The sequence below is a fragment of the Castanea sativa genome, chromosome 2, assembly GCF_040712315.1.
Source record: "Castanea sativa cultivar Marrone di Chiusa Pesio chromosome 2, ASM4071231v1".
In the NCBI taxonomy this organism is placed as follows: domain Eukaryota; kingdom Viridiplantae; phylum Streptophyta; class Magnoliopsida; order Fagales; family Fagaceae; genus Castanea; species Castanea sativa.
The window spans coordinates 50631121-50644644 of NC_134014.1; the positions used below are offsets into that span (position 1 = coordinate 50631121).

At 33.5% G+C, this 13524-nt stretch overlaps 1 protein-coding gene across 2 annotated transcripts; it reads right to left on the reverse strand.

Annotated features, from left to right (window-relative positions):
• Positions 1-1140: 1140 nt before the first annotated feature.
• Positions 1141-8556, reverse strand: LOC142623762 (linamarin synthase 2-like). Of its 2 annotated transcripts, none has more exons than XM_075797214.1 (3): positions 8285-8556; positions 7141-7799; positions 1141-2320 (listed from the first exon to the last, which is right to left on the reverse strand). In XM_075797214.1, the coding sequence occupies exons 2-3, from the start codon at positions 7646-7648 to the stop codon at positions 1389-1391; spliced, it is 1440 nt and encodes a 479-aa protein (XP_075653329.1). In that variant the 5' UTR covers positions 7649-7799; positions 8285-8556; the 3' UTR covers positions 1141-1388. The 2 variants fall into 2 exon arrangements, with proteins under 2 accessions (XP_075653329.1, XP_075653330.1); XM_075797215.1 differs by having other exon boundaries at positions 7141-7638; positions 7712-8556.
• Positions 8557-13524: the final 4968 nt, after the last annotated feature.

Below are 13524 nucleotides of genomic sequence, written 5' to 3' on the forward strand. Positions count from 1 at the left end.
ATTCATTTACAACCCTAAATTGACACCTATCTAGCTCCAACATTATTGTCTCATCTAATCATATTCTGTATGAGTTAGCTACAACCAAGAAAGGGGACTTACATTTTATATTAATTGACAGCGACAATAATGATTTTGATGTTAAGGTAGCGTTGTGAGCATGTGGGTTTTATAAAAGATGTGATTGACTGTGTGTGTCTGACATGTGTATTTTATTTTAGAATTAAGGAGAAAAATAAAGACATATTTTGTGGGTGGTAACAACTATTGAATAAACGTTTGGGCTTTGGGCCTGATCAGTTGGTACCAGTCTGTTTTGATCAGGGCCTCTAAGCCCACAAGTCAATCTGCATTGTAGTAGTCCGAGGAGTTGCCCGAGGAGGAGTGTCTCCTCGGACAGGTCTAGCAATGACCCTGGGACTTGCTAAATGGGTTAGAGGCAGAATGCTGGAAGAACTAATGGGTAAAAGGGTGATCCAAGCACCCTTTAGAAGCAAGGATGTGTGAGAAATATCGGAGGAAAAAGCTGATACCACCACATTAAAAGCTCTGCATCTACCTCCTTGGCCGCATTAATGGGAAATGACCTCTGAACAGTAGAATTCAGTCTTCCTGCTATTATTTGAAGACTTCAAGAAGGTGGTGGATGGGACAAGTATCCAAGAGAAAGATTTGTACGACACGTGGATGAACCAGTGAAGAGGAAGAAGTATATAAGGAAACGAGAGAGGAAAGAGAGAGGGATTGACACTTCCTGCTGAGAAAAATAGGAACTAAGAATTGTAAACTTTGGCATAGAGAGAGAATATATATACAAATCGTCATCGGCTTACGTCCGAGGAGGTCTCTTTGTCATATTCGTTTATCATTTGCATAGATTGTAGCACTTTAGTCTGTTAGTCAAACTTCCAACATCCCGAACCTAGATTTCAAATCTATATTCTACAAATTTTATTGTATAAGGCTCATTGGGCCTGAGCCCAACACTTGTTTTTGGGTTTGGGTACAATTGTGCACTTACATATTCTATATCAACTTTTATTTTATAATATTTCTCTAAAACATTTGTTTTATATTTCTCATTACTTGAATTGAATAATTATAATGAATATGTGTATGCAATTTATAATTGTTGCTTCTTATAATGAACTCATTACTAATAAAGTTCTATAACAATTATGTTATAATACATATACAATAATTTTTAAAACCATCTTGCATAAAATATTAAAACATTATCCGTGTATTGCATGGATAACTTACTAGTAAAATATTAACAAGCTGAACTCATGTTCATTTCTACCACACTAATGGGGAAATATGATATGATGATATGAATATAAATGTAAGCATAATAGTATAGCTTTCTCACAAGATAGTTTGACTCTTCACTCACCAACAAGGAGAGCCTCCTTGATAAATCTTTCAAAATTCTTATATGATGATCCTTCAAAATTAGTTGCTTCCATTGCTTTCTTCTTCCATTCCCTAGCTTTTTGCCTCATAGCCTTACCCTTTTCCCCTTCCATCATTTCCTTAACAAGTGCTTCAATCTCATGACGTTTAACATCCTCGTTAACCTCCACACCAATCTCCCAAGTGGTACAAGCATACCGACAATTTGTTTGTTGCTCGGCAAAGAAGGGCCAACAAATAATAGGCACGCCAGCAGATACACTTTCTAATGTAGAATTCCAACCACAATGTGTTAGGAAAGCCCCTATGGATGGGTGTGCTAGCACTTTATCCTGGGGACACCATCTTGTTAGCATTCCCCTATCCTTAGTCTCCTCAAAAAATTCTTCAGGCAAGATTGCCGAATCTCCCATTACCACATCAGGCCTAATTATCCACAAAAATGTGTGCTTGCTATTCGCAAGACCCCATGCAAACTCTTTTAAGTGTTGGTCTGACATCACAGTTACGCTTCCATAATTTACGTACACAACTGAATTGGGTTCCCTTTTATCAAGCCATTGGAGACATTTGGAGTCTTCTTTCCATAAGCTTGAACCTTGAGACATGAAATGGCTCTTAGGTACATGTCGGCCTAGCAAGTGAACTGGGCCTATAATGTAAACATGAGGGAATTTGGCTGAAATGACTTCTAGGACTTCATGTTCAAACTCCTCAAATGTGTTGAAGATGATCGTGGAAGAATTTAGGCAATTTTGTGCTTCTGATCCCATAAAATCAAACATTGTTTCAGTTATGTCAGTGGTTCTGATAAAGCTAGGGAGGTCCTTGAGTCGGATGTTTTTCATTCCCGGGATCCAATTTATTGCTTTGTCAAGTGTTCCATCACCTTTGAAGCTTTCATCTGTAATAAGTTGTTAACGATTGATAATAAAATGATGTCAATAGTGAGTCTATATGAAAATAAAAAATCACTTCTTAGCTCAGCAATATTGAAAACGTTGTTTCTGTAGTATTGAAAAATGTTGTTTATAGCATTACTCTAAACAAGGACAGATCCACGCTTGGACCAATGGGGCCAACCGCTAGCCCAACGCCAAACCCTCCTCCCTATTTGAATATTTTAATTTTTTTTAATAATGCATATTTAAAATTTGTCATCATCCTCCCCTGGCCCCTTCCCTCGTACCCCAAACCCTCCCTCTCTTTGACATTTTTTTTTTCTTCCAAATTTATATAGTTTATATAAAATAAATGTTTTAAATATTTTGTAATGACCCAATGAAAGCACTAGCTACGTCTGTGCTTATACTCCAGAATGATCAGTCAAGTTGCAATTGGCGCTCCTCATAATCACTTATAAACCTAAAATTCACTTAGTAAACATCTAAAGTGAGATTTTGTAAATGCCCACACAACACACACATAGAGTGTTATACCAAGTTTGTTCTAACACAATTTGTAAACGACTCGAAAAAAGTGCTAATCATTTCTTTGTTTACACCCCAAAGTACTATTCAAATTATGATTGAGAATTTTCGTAATCACTTATAAACCTAAGATCCACCTAGTATACACTTGTGGAACTTAGCGCATGCTTGTACAACTCAAGCTTAAACAATCAAATTCAATCAAATAAGCACAATTTGAGGTATCACAATTTTCATCTTAAAAAATAAATTAGTCCAATTACGTTTTTAAAAAAAAATGGTATAATCTAATGTGTGGCCATCCTCTAAAGAAAACAAATTTTTAACGTAAAACATTTTTAAAAAATCGTTTTTCATCTTTTAGTATTTGTAAGGAAGATTCTCTTCTTAATCAATTGAAAATTAAAGGCCAATAGAGAAATAAGTGGCTAAAGGCCTACAAGCTAGAATATATATTTTCAGTTTTTTGTTAGGGATGATTGTAGATCCGAAACACCCATATATTTTTTAGTTATCATTTCTTTTTTAATTCTATCAAAAGATTCGTAAGAATTAAAATATCATTTACTTACTAACTTGTTTATTGAGGGATTGTATTTATAATTACTCTTTTTTTTTTTAACATAACTACAAAAAGAGCATTTTCAATAATAAATATTGTATTTTTTTTTTAGAAATAATAATAAATATTGTCAAAACTAAGTTTCAAATAACAACCGTACTTCAAAAAGGAAAATTATTATGACTTTAGTATAAAAAATTATAGATTTTTTTGGGATTTAAAAAAAAAAACTAATTCTATTATGACAAATAATTGTTTTAAAATTTCTTGAGAAACAGTTTTTTTGAATTGTGTCTTCTTCTTCCTTCCCCCTCCCCCCCCCCCCTTTTTTTGGAGAATCATCTTAATTTAGATTGGCTAGACAGAGTTTCATAACCGTGAATACAATTCCTCGCTCTCATTAATTAGACCAAAACTAGATTTTATGCTTACGTCTCGCTTTTCTTTGAATTCTCTAGCCTATAATAGCATAACCTTTTTTTTTCCCCTTATAATCCACTCTCAACAGGAAAAATTAGATCAAATGCCATATGAGGTCATTGACAATCAACAATTAAAAGTAACTTTATATATTCTAGTCAGGGTCAACTCTTCCACTAAGCCAATTAGGCCATAGCTTAAGGCTCCCAAGTAGAAGGGAGATCCCACTGGTCCTACTCTCAAATGCTTCTGTCGCTGGCTCAGGTTTTCTTCGATTAGATCACGTCTAAGACTCTAAACTCTGATACTCTCCTAGGTATAGTTTTATTCTTTCTCTGAGTTTCTCTTTCTTATTTTATTTTTTCTGCAGATGCCGTGGTTTTTTATGGGTGGAGTATTGTCTAATAAGAATTCTAGCTGGGGCCGTGGGCCTACTTGAGTTTTGGTTGGGGCCGCTGGGCCTTGAAGGTTTTTTTTTTTTTTTGGTTATAGGTAATAGGATCCATTTTGTTTCTTTTGTGGGTGGAGTCTTGTCTAATAAGACTTGTGTGGTTATGGGTAGAGTTGTACACTTGTACTTCGGTGAAACTACAATAGTACTTTTTATATATATTAGGTTCTATTGGTTTACACTTCAAAGTTATTTTTTATTTCAGTTATTATAAATATATTGTTTTCTTAGAAATATCTACTAGAAAATATGCATCTGGTTTAACTTCACCAAATTGAAATCACTAGATGGTGATAGTTTGCAAAAATACTGTCTTAATCTTGAATCTTTTCTCAAACATGATGCTTATTATGATATTGATAGTTTAGATTTATTTTCAGATTAAAAGTTTTAAAAGAAATTTTACAAATATAAGAATATACTTCAATTGACATACTAAACTATATAAAAGATTAGATTCATTTCTAAATACATGTATTGCTTATAGAATTTTACTAACAATACCTATTACGGTAAATAAGAATTTCAAAATTAAAATTAATAAAATCATATCTAAGATTGACAATGTCCTAAGAAAGATTAAGTAGATTAGTTATTTTATTGATTGAAAATGAGATGTTAGAAGAACTTGAATACAAAATTTAATTAGTCAATTTGTATCTCACAAGAGAAATAGATTTTAAATGAAATATATTAGAATATAAAAATATTAAATAAATATTAATTTAATTAATATATAAATATAAAAAAAGCTCTATTTTAGTTTCCGCCTAAGACCCCAAAAGGTCTAGGGCTAGCATTTCTAGTAAATAAAGAGAAAATAAAGTAACTTTATATATTATTTATCTCATGAATAGAAGAAAATCTATCATCATGTATCCTATATGAGGTGGATTCCACATGTATTTGATACATGCATACATCTACACTCTTATATGGGAGGAGTCTCACATCTTTCCGATTCATGCATGCATCCACTCTCTTATATGGGGCGAGACTCACCCATATGAGAGAGTAGATAAAAATATCTTATATATGTAATATTATCATCTGAATGGGGGATTGTCTTTTTGACATAGAAAGCAGACATGATGTTATTTCCAATTTTGCCCACTTGACTTTGACCTAACAAGTAGTGAAGTTATTTCGTCAAAAAAAAAAAAAAGTTATGAGAAGTATTTACTATCCATACAAGGACAAATTACTTCGACCCTTGGACAGGAGAAAATATCTCTCTTATGGAACAATACACCATCCCTATATTTGATTGATTTCACACATTTATGAGACCCCGTGTTATTTAATTATTAAAAAAAAGAAAAAAGAAAAAAAAAAGCAGTTTTATAAGATAATTTTTCCTCTTATAAAAGGAGTTATTTTCATGAAATATATCAATCCTCACATGAAACTTTGTCGGCATTTAGATTTCCATTAAAAAAATCATAAATTTGTTTGATTTTGTTTTAGGAAGCCGAGTTTTAGTTGTAGGATTTTGTTGTAGAACTTTTGAGATAAAGAACTTTAATTAGAAAGAAATTTAAAATTTAGAGTATTTGACAAACCACAAAGCTACACGTTTTAGATCTATTGATTCTGTGAGATGATCAGCAATGGCACCCCGCCAAATCAAGATTTGAGATTGAGAGAAATGGGACGAGTTGTTTTTGGAAAAGAAAAATATCAATCGACATGTGATGAGGGTTCAAAAATTCAACTTAAAATTGATAGTGTTTATTTCACAATTAAGATTATACTTTATGGATTTAATAATTATGTCATTTAAAATGGTCAAAGACATTGAATTGGTTATAGTTTTAGATTTATACTATTTAACCTTAATTATAAAATGGATCTATTTCAATTGCTATATTTTTAGATATATTTCAATTGGCTATATATATATATATATATATATATATATATATATATATATATATATATATATATATATATAAGGTTAGGTTCAAGTTATACATGGTATAATTTTAAATAACGTTCCATCACTCAATATTTTTTAATTGGATGTAAATTTTAGCAAATTCACTATTAGATTAAACTATTTTCGTATATTTTTCATATTTACAAAATTTCAAGGTGATTAAAGATTAATAGTCATGTTATCAATCAATAGTTTAAATTGAAGTTTTTCTAGTTTAAAATAATGTATAAAAGATGAGTTTATGGATCAAATGGTAAATAATATTCAATTAACATAAAAATTAGCATCAATGTTAAAAACATATAATTTAACGATAAAATTTTTAAAATATAAATTATATAACAAGTTATTAGAGTTACACTAGTTATAACTTAAATTTATATATATATATATATATATATATATATATATATATATTTCAAAATTTAGAATTAAATTGGACAATGTTATAATTTTATAAAATGACAATGGATAAAATTTACCTTTTATTTTTACAAAAACCCCAAACAAAATCTTTTTATAAAATAAAAAAATTATTATTAACTAATTACGGGAAAATATTGGTTGAGATCTCAATCTCATTTGGCTATCGCGAACTCACCAATGTTTTCCATGTTTAAAATTTTTAATTAAAGTCTCATGAACAACTTCAAGCTGGATGGCTACTTAATTACTTTGCACTTGATAAAGAGAGTAAATGAGAAACTTATGAATAGGGGGATTTGGTATATGCTCATTTAGCTATTTAAGCTTGGAGTGGTAAGTGATAGATATACTCAGTAACCCCATACTACCATCTGAGTTACAGTTCAATTAATAAAGTTGCTTATAATCATCTGAGTACCATTGGTGTGGTTAGAAAAATATGAATCTAATCTTTAACAGTAATTCTAACAAAAACAAAAAAAATTGCTCAAAGTACCTTTGAATGGAAGAATGCCTCTTTTGACGAGTTCAGTGAAGTTGAGATATCCCATGTAGCCACAAGCAGAGGCAGTCCAAAACTGAACCTCTGGGATGCCTAATTCTTCTCCAGCTTTAATAGCAAAACTCATGATGCAATCAGAAACTATGCAAGTAACCAAAGGCACTTCAAAGGATGAGTTGAGCTTAAGCACTAGCTCTTTAAAAGGCCCCAAACAATTTTTTCTGGTGGCATCCATTAAGCTTGGAACATGTTGAGTTGCATCACGATCCGATGGTGGCAACCCATCTGGTATTGTTTCAAACTGGAAATCAGGTAGCCCCTTTATGTAGTCTAGCCCTTTGGATCGGACTAAGCGTCTGTGGTTGAACTCAGTGTTTACAAAGGTTATATGGAAGCCTCTTGAGTGTAGGAGCATGGCTAATCTCATCATGGGTGTTACATGGCCTTGTGCTGGGAATGGAACGCATACTGCATGGGGCTTTGTAGCTCGAACTGAACCCATATCACTTGCAAGTAAAGCTATATTTTTTTTATGGAATCAAATTTAAAGGGCTTGTGGTGATACCTTTAGGCTCTATGCCATTTTATAGGAAATATAAGGATATTAGCCTATAGATTTCTTTAGTAAACTCATCCGCGGGGAAAACTATTCGCTGTCACATGAGAGATAATATTACAATTAATTTGTCGAAACACTGCATAATCAACGAAAATAATATCTCCTTTAATATCTTATGCAATTAGTGCAAGTCACCAGTTGGCCTAGTCTGAAAGCTAGTTCAGTCAATCAAAATAAGACACTGATTCACGGTCAGTGTACATCATGGTTTTGAAATCCGGTTAACATGATTTTGAAATTCGAACCGGACCGTACGGTCCGACCGAGTTAACTGTAAACTTCTCTTTATTTCGGTTCTTTAAACCTTAAAAACCTCCTAATGAAGGAAAAGTAAAAATATGGAACCGTGTGACCCACAGTCAAACTGCACGGTTCTTAGAACCATGAATGGTTCTCACGATCTTTTTTTTAGCTATCATCAGCATACACTTTGGACTTCCTTCAGATCTGACACCAAAGGATTGGTAGGAAAAAAAATAATAATAAACAGAGAAGAAGACGACTAAGTAGGGGCTGTACCAAGTACAAGTCGCCGGTCATGCCTTCATCTTCTGCTGTTGTTTCCGGTCTCGCCAAATCTTCTATTGCTGCCTGCTGTTTCTCCTTCTTTTCTTCTTCTTCTTTCTTCTTTTTCCCCTTTCTCTTTTCATTTGTCCGTCTCCACTCGCCCTTTTAGTTTTTGTATTCTTTTTTTTATTTGTGTTTCCAAGCCCCTCCACGTGATTACATTGAAAAGGTAGACAAGTTTCAGCCATTCTTTTTTATCACCTTGCCCAACGTGATGTGACAAATATCTTAACTTTTAAATTGTACTGGTAATGACTAATGGGGCTGATCTTCTTTTGGTCTTATATGGCTATCTGTGGTTTTTGTCTTTGGGACAACATTGCATGCAGTGGATGTCCCCCTACGCTAGTGTATGCACTAGCATTACTTGTATATCTATATTTGGCATTTTAATAAAAGTTTTCTATCGTTGAGCTCAAAAATAAAAATAAAAATAAAAAAATAAAAAAAGTACTTTCAAGTTTTAATTAATATTTATAATTTTTTTTAAAAAAAATCTAATACCACAATTTATCTCGTAATTTTTTGGCAAAACTACAAAACTGACCTTCTAACTTTCAATGTTTTTCAATTTTTGTCAATTTAGACTTCTGTTAAAACTCAGTTAAGATTACTGTTAAACTCATTGAGAAATGATCGTTTTACCCTTCTTTTTTTTATTTTATAAATTTTGAAATTAAAAGAAAAAAAGAAAAATCTAAAAACGAATGGAAATGCGAGGGATAGTCTAGCTAGATCAAACGGTGAAGAAGAATAAGACGAAAGGAAACAAGGGAGATCAAGTGGAGGCGGAGGCAGAGGTGGAGGAAGAGGAGGATCTGAGTCTTCCTCCGGTGATGATCTCCAGCGACACCTCGAAGTTCTCGTACACAAACCGGCAGGGCCACCGGTCCGCGATTCGGATCTCGCGGATCGTGTCGGAGACACTCCATCTCGGGCTCGAAGACGTGCACTGGTTCCTGATGGGCGACGACGACACCGTTATCGTCACCGAGAACTTGGTCTGGGTTTTGAGCAAGTACGACCACAACCAGTACTACTACATCGGAAGCTTATCGGAGAGTCACTTGCAAAACATATATTTCTCATAAGGCATGGCCTACGGCGGCGGCGGCTTCGCCATCAGCTACCCACTATCGAAGGCGCTAGAGAAAATGCAAGACCGGTGTATTCAACGGTACCCAGGACTGTATGGCTCCGATGACCGAATGCAAGCTTGCAAGGCCGAACTCGGTGTCCTACTCACTGAGATTTTCTGACAATGCGAGGCATATTACGACAAAGAGGACTAGAATAGATGACATAAAAACGAGCCGACAACGGTGTCTTGTTCACTTTGACAGTGGATTCCTATAGTGGATTCCTTCAGTTTTTTTTATTTATTTTTTTTATAGATTTTTCTTTTTTTCTTTTAATTTCGAAATTTATAAAAAAGAAGAAGGGTAAAACGGTCATTTCTCAGTGAGTTTAACGGTAATCTTAACTAGGTTTTAACAGAAGCTTAGATTGACAAAAATTGAAAGTTAGAGGACTGAAATGACAAAACTTAAAGTTAAAGGACCGAAATGAAAAACGTTGAAAGTTAGAGGGTTAGTTTTGCATTTTTGCCTAATTTTTTTATTGTAATTGTGATGCGATAGAAAGTAACTAATAAAAAAAAATAATGAGTCTATATGTAAATGATAGGGATTTAAATTCACAATTGTGCCAAAACAAAATATAAAATTGTATGATTCTAAAATTACTTTCTTTTAAAAGCAATAGATATAATGGAGTATATAATTTTAAATTTAAAACTATTAAATAATTTATATTTTATATTTTACTTAATATAATATAAGTGTCCTTATAATTTGTATGTTATTATTGCTATCACAAGTTTAACTAATCAAGATATAAATAAATACTATATCTACCTTTACTTAGTATTTGATATTTCTTATTTGTCTTGTAAAAATTATAATATAAAAAAATACATTTAAAAGACAGATTTTTATATTTAATTTAATCATTTTAGTTATTTCTTATATTTATATTAATTTAATATAATTTTTTATTTTATTTAATTATTAAATTAATTATGACGTCACTACAATTCGACTTGGTTCGACCTCGGTCCAACCTCAAAAATCTTGAACCTCTCCCTTTTACGATTAATTGAATGGTCTGAGTTTCAAAACCATGGTGTATAGTAGGTAAGATAAAACCATGGTGTATAGTGGGTAAGATATAGAGCGTGAAAGAGTTTTTCCCAGCCCAAAAAAGAATTCCACAGCTTGCGAATGTGGCAAATTGTTATTATTATGTGAAAATTTGATCTAATTAAATTTTGTTGACACAATAATGTACTCAGAGAACTAACAAAATTGTGTCAATTCAACCTTGTAAAAATTGTGTCTATAGCATTACATTTTTCTCTCCCCTCTTACGATTTGTTTGGAAACAGAGGATGAGAAGAAAAAAGAAAGGAAATTGGGCTGATATGACAATTTCCTTTGTTTGGTTGGCATTATAGGAAAGAAAAGAAAATAAAGTGGAAGGAGTGAACATCCACCTGGGCCTAGTTTTCCCACCCGCCCAAATTGGGTGGAAATGAAAAAAAAAAAACAAGTAAAAAGCCTGCAATTTTTGGGGCCCCACTACTAATGACTTCTAAATTTTCAATTTAATCATCAAAACAAACACTTTGGTTTTTATTTTGGGTATTTAGGTAAAAACATATATCTAAATTAAATATATTATTTTGTTTTCTTTTCTCTTCCCTCTCTTTCAAAACATGTAAAAATGAAGCATTTTCTTTTTCTTATCTTTTCCCTCTCTCTTCTCTTCTTTTATCTTCCCCTCATTTACAATCAAACACACTTAATGTTGACAATAATCAAGCCCTCCAATCCATCTTAGCGCAATTGCTAATGACGCTCCCAAGTCCCAAAATCTTATGATATAATCTTTTTCCTCTCCTAAATGTTTAAAGTAATATTAGTAGTTACCTGGTGGTAGTACTGCTACTACGATCGGGTGGTACAACAAAGTTCCAAACTTCCAATAAACCGTGGTCCATAGGCCGTAAATGAACCATGTTATTCATGAATAGCTAAGACTTGATTAGATAAAAAGCTTGTTTATGTTTGTTTGGTTATAAACAAGTCAAACTTGAGCTTTCATTTTAGGCTTATTTATTAAATGAGTCAAGTCCAAGCAAAAAAAAAAGTTCATGAACAAGCTCGTAAATGATAGAGCTTGATATTAAAAAAAAAAAAAAAAAAAAGAGCTTACTCTCGTTTATGGGCTTCGTAATAACTTTAATATGATCTAAAATAATAAACTCATATCTTATTAAGCTTTTGATAGAAATTGGAGGTTGGGACCAAATATCCAACCCAAATGGGCTTAATAACATGCTTAATATGGACTAGATAATATACTTGTATTAGATCTTAAGTTAGGCTTGACTAATGAAACAATCAAAGTCAAGCGAAGTAAAACTTTTGGACTTTTGACAAGTTCAAGCTCAAACATAGTTTGTACACTTAATTCAAGCTCAAACCAAACTTAAACATTTTATATTTGTTGTCCACTCGAGCTTGAACATTCAGTATAGCTTGAACATTCAGTATTCAACTCATTTACAACCCTAACCATGAATAAATGATCTACCATATTTGTAATGGATTTAATTTATACAAAGATTCCAGTAATTAAACTTGTGTTCTAATTCTCAAAGCTTGTTTTTTTAAGGCAGTATTAGCACAACTGGCTAATTTTGAAATTTTCTTATTTACTACCATTCTACCATATGCAAATCATGTAATTAAATCCTTATCTTTTAATTCCTATAAAATAAAAATCCTTTTCCTTTAACGAAATTTTCCAACAGAAGATTTCATTATTCACAGGCATGACCAAGGTTCTGTTTAATATTCACATAGGTAGTGGAGAGTGTTAATTTACCTAAAGCATGTGGTCGGAGGGACCAGACATAACCAAGGTTCCATTTAACACTTAAACAAGTAACCCATAATATTAATTTACCTAAGGCATGTGGTTCGAGGAGCTAGGCATGACCAAGGTTAATATTAATTTACCTAAGGCATGTGGTCCAAAAAGCTAAGCATGACCAAGATTCTGTTTAATATTCACTTAAGGGACAACACATAACGCTAGAAAGAAAAACATGATAGAGCTGCCTTTCATTAACAATAATACATTCGCAAGTTATTTACATACTAGGAGCATGGTACCATTTTTTCGTTTAAGTCCTCTAGGTAGTATGCCCCTCTCCCAGCTACCGAGGTGATATGGTATGGTCTTTCCCAATTGGGTCCTAACTTTCCTTATGCTGGGTTTTTTGCAGTGCTCATAACCTTTCTCAATACCAAGTCCCTCGGGGCTAATGGCCTTAACTTCACGCTTGAGTCGTACCCCTGTTTGAGCTTTTGCTGATAGTATGCCAGTTGAACCATGGCATTTTCCCTCCGCTCCTCAATCAAGTCCAAACTCTTCTCCAACAGGTTGTTATTGTTGTTTGGGGTGAACGAGCTTGTCCTCAACGTTGGGAATCCAGACTCTAGAGGAATCACAGCCTCAGCCCTGTAGGTCATTGAAAAGGGTGTCTCCCCCATTGACCGACGAGGGACAGTTTGATACGTCCAGAGAACGTGTGGCGGCTCTTCCACCTATCTACCCTTAGCGTCATCCAGCCTCTTCTTGAGCCCACTCACTATCACTTTATTGACAGCCTCGGCCTGCCCATTCCTCTGTGGATAAGCCGGGGTGGAGTACTTATTCTAAATGCTCAGATCACAACAGTACCTACTGAAGGCTTTCCTATCAAACTGAAGATCATTGTCTAAGATGAGGGTGTGAGGGATCATAAAACTAGTGACAATATTTCTTCACACAGATCTCTTGGCGTCTACATCTCTAATATTTGCAAGGGGCTCAACTTTAACCCATTTAGTGAAGTAATCTGTGCCGACCAACAGCTACCTCCTATTTTTTGCTGCTTTAGGGAAGGGCCCCATAATGTCCAAGCCCCACTAGTCAAAAGGCCCGGGGCTAGACAAAGGATTGAGGACACCCCCTGACTGATGAAAATTCAGGGCATATCTTTGACATTGGTCACACTTCTTCACATAATCATGTGCTTCTTTTTGCATGCTTGGCCACCAATACCCATGGGTAAGGGCCCT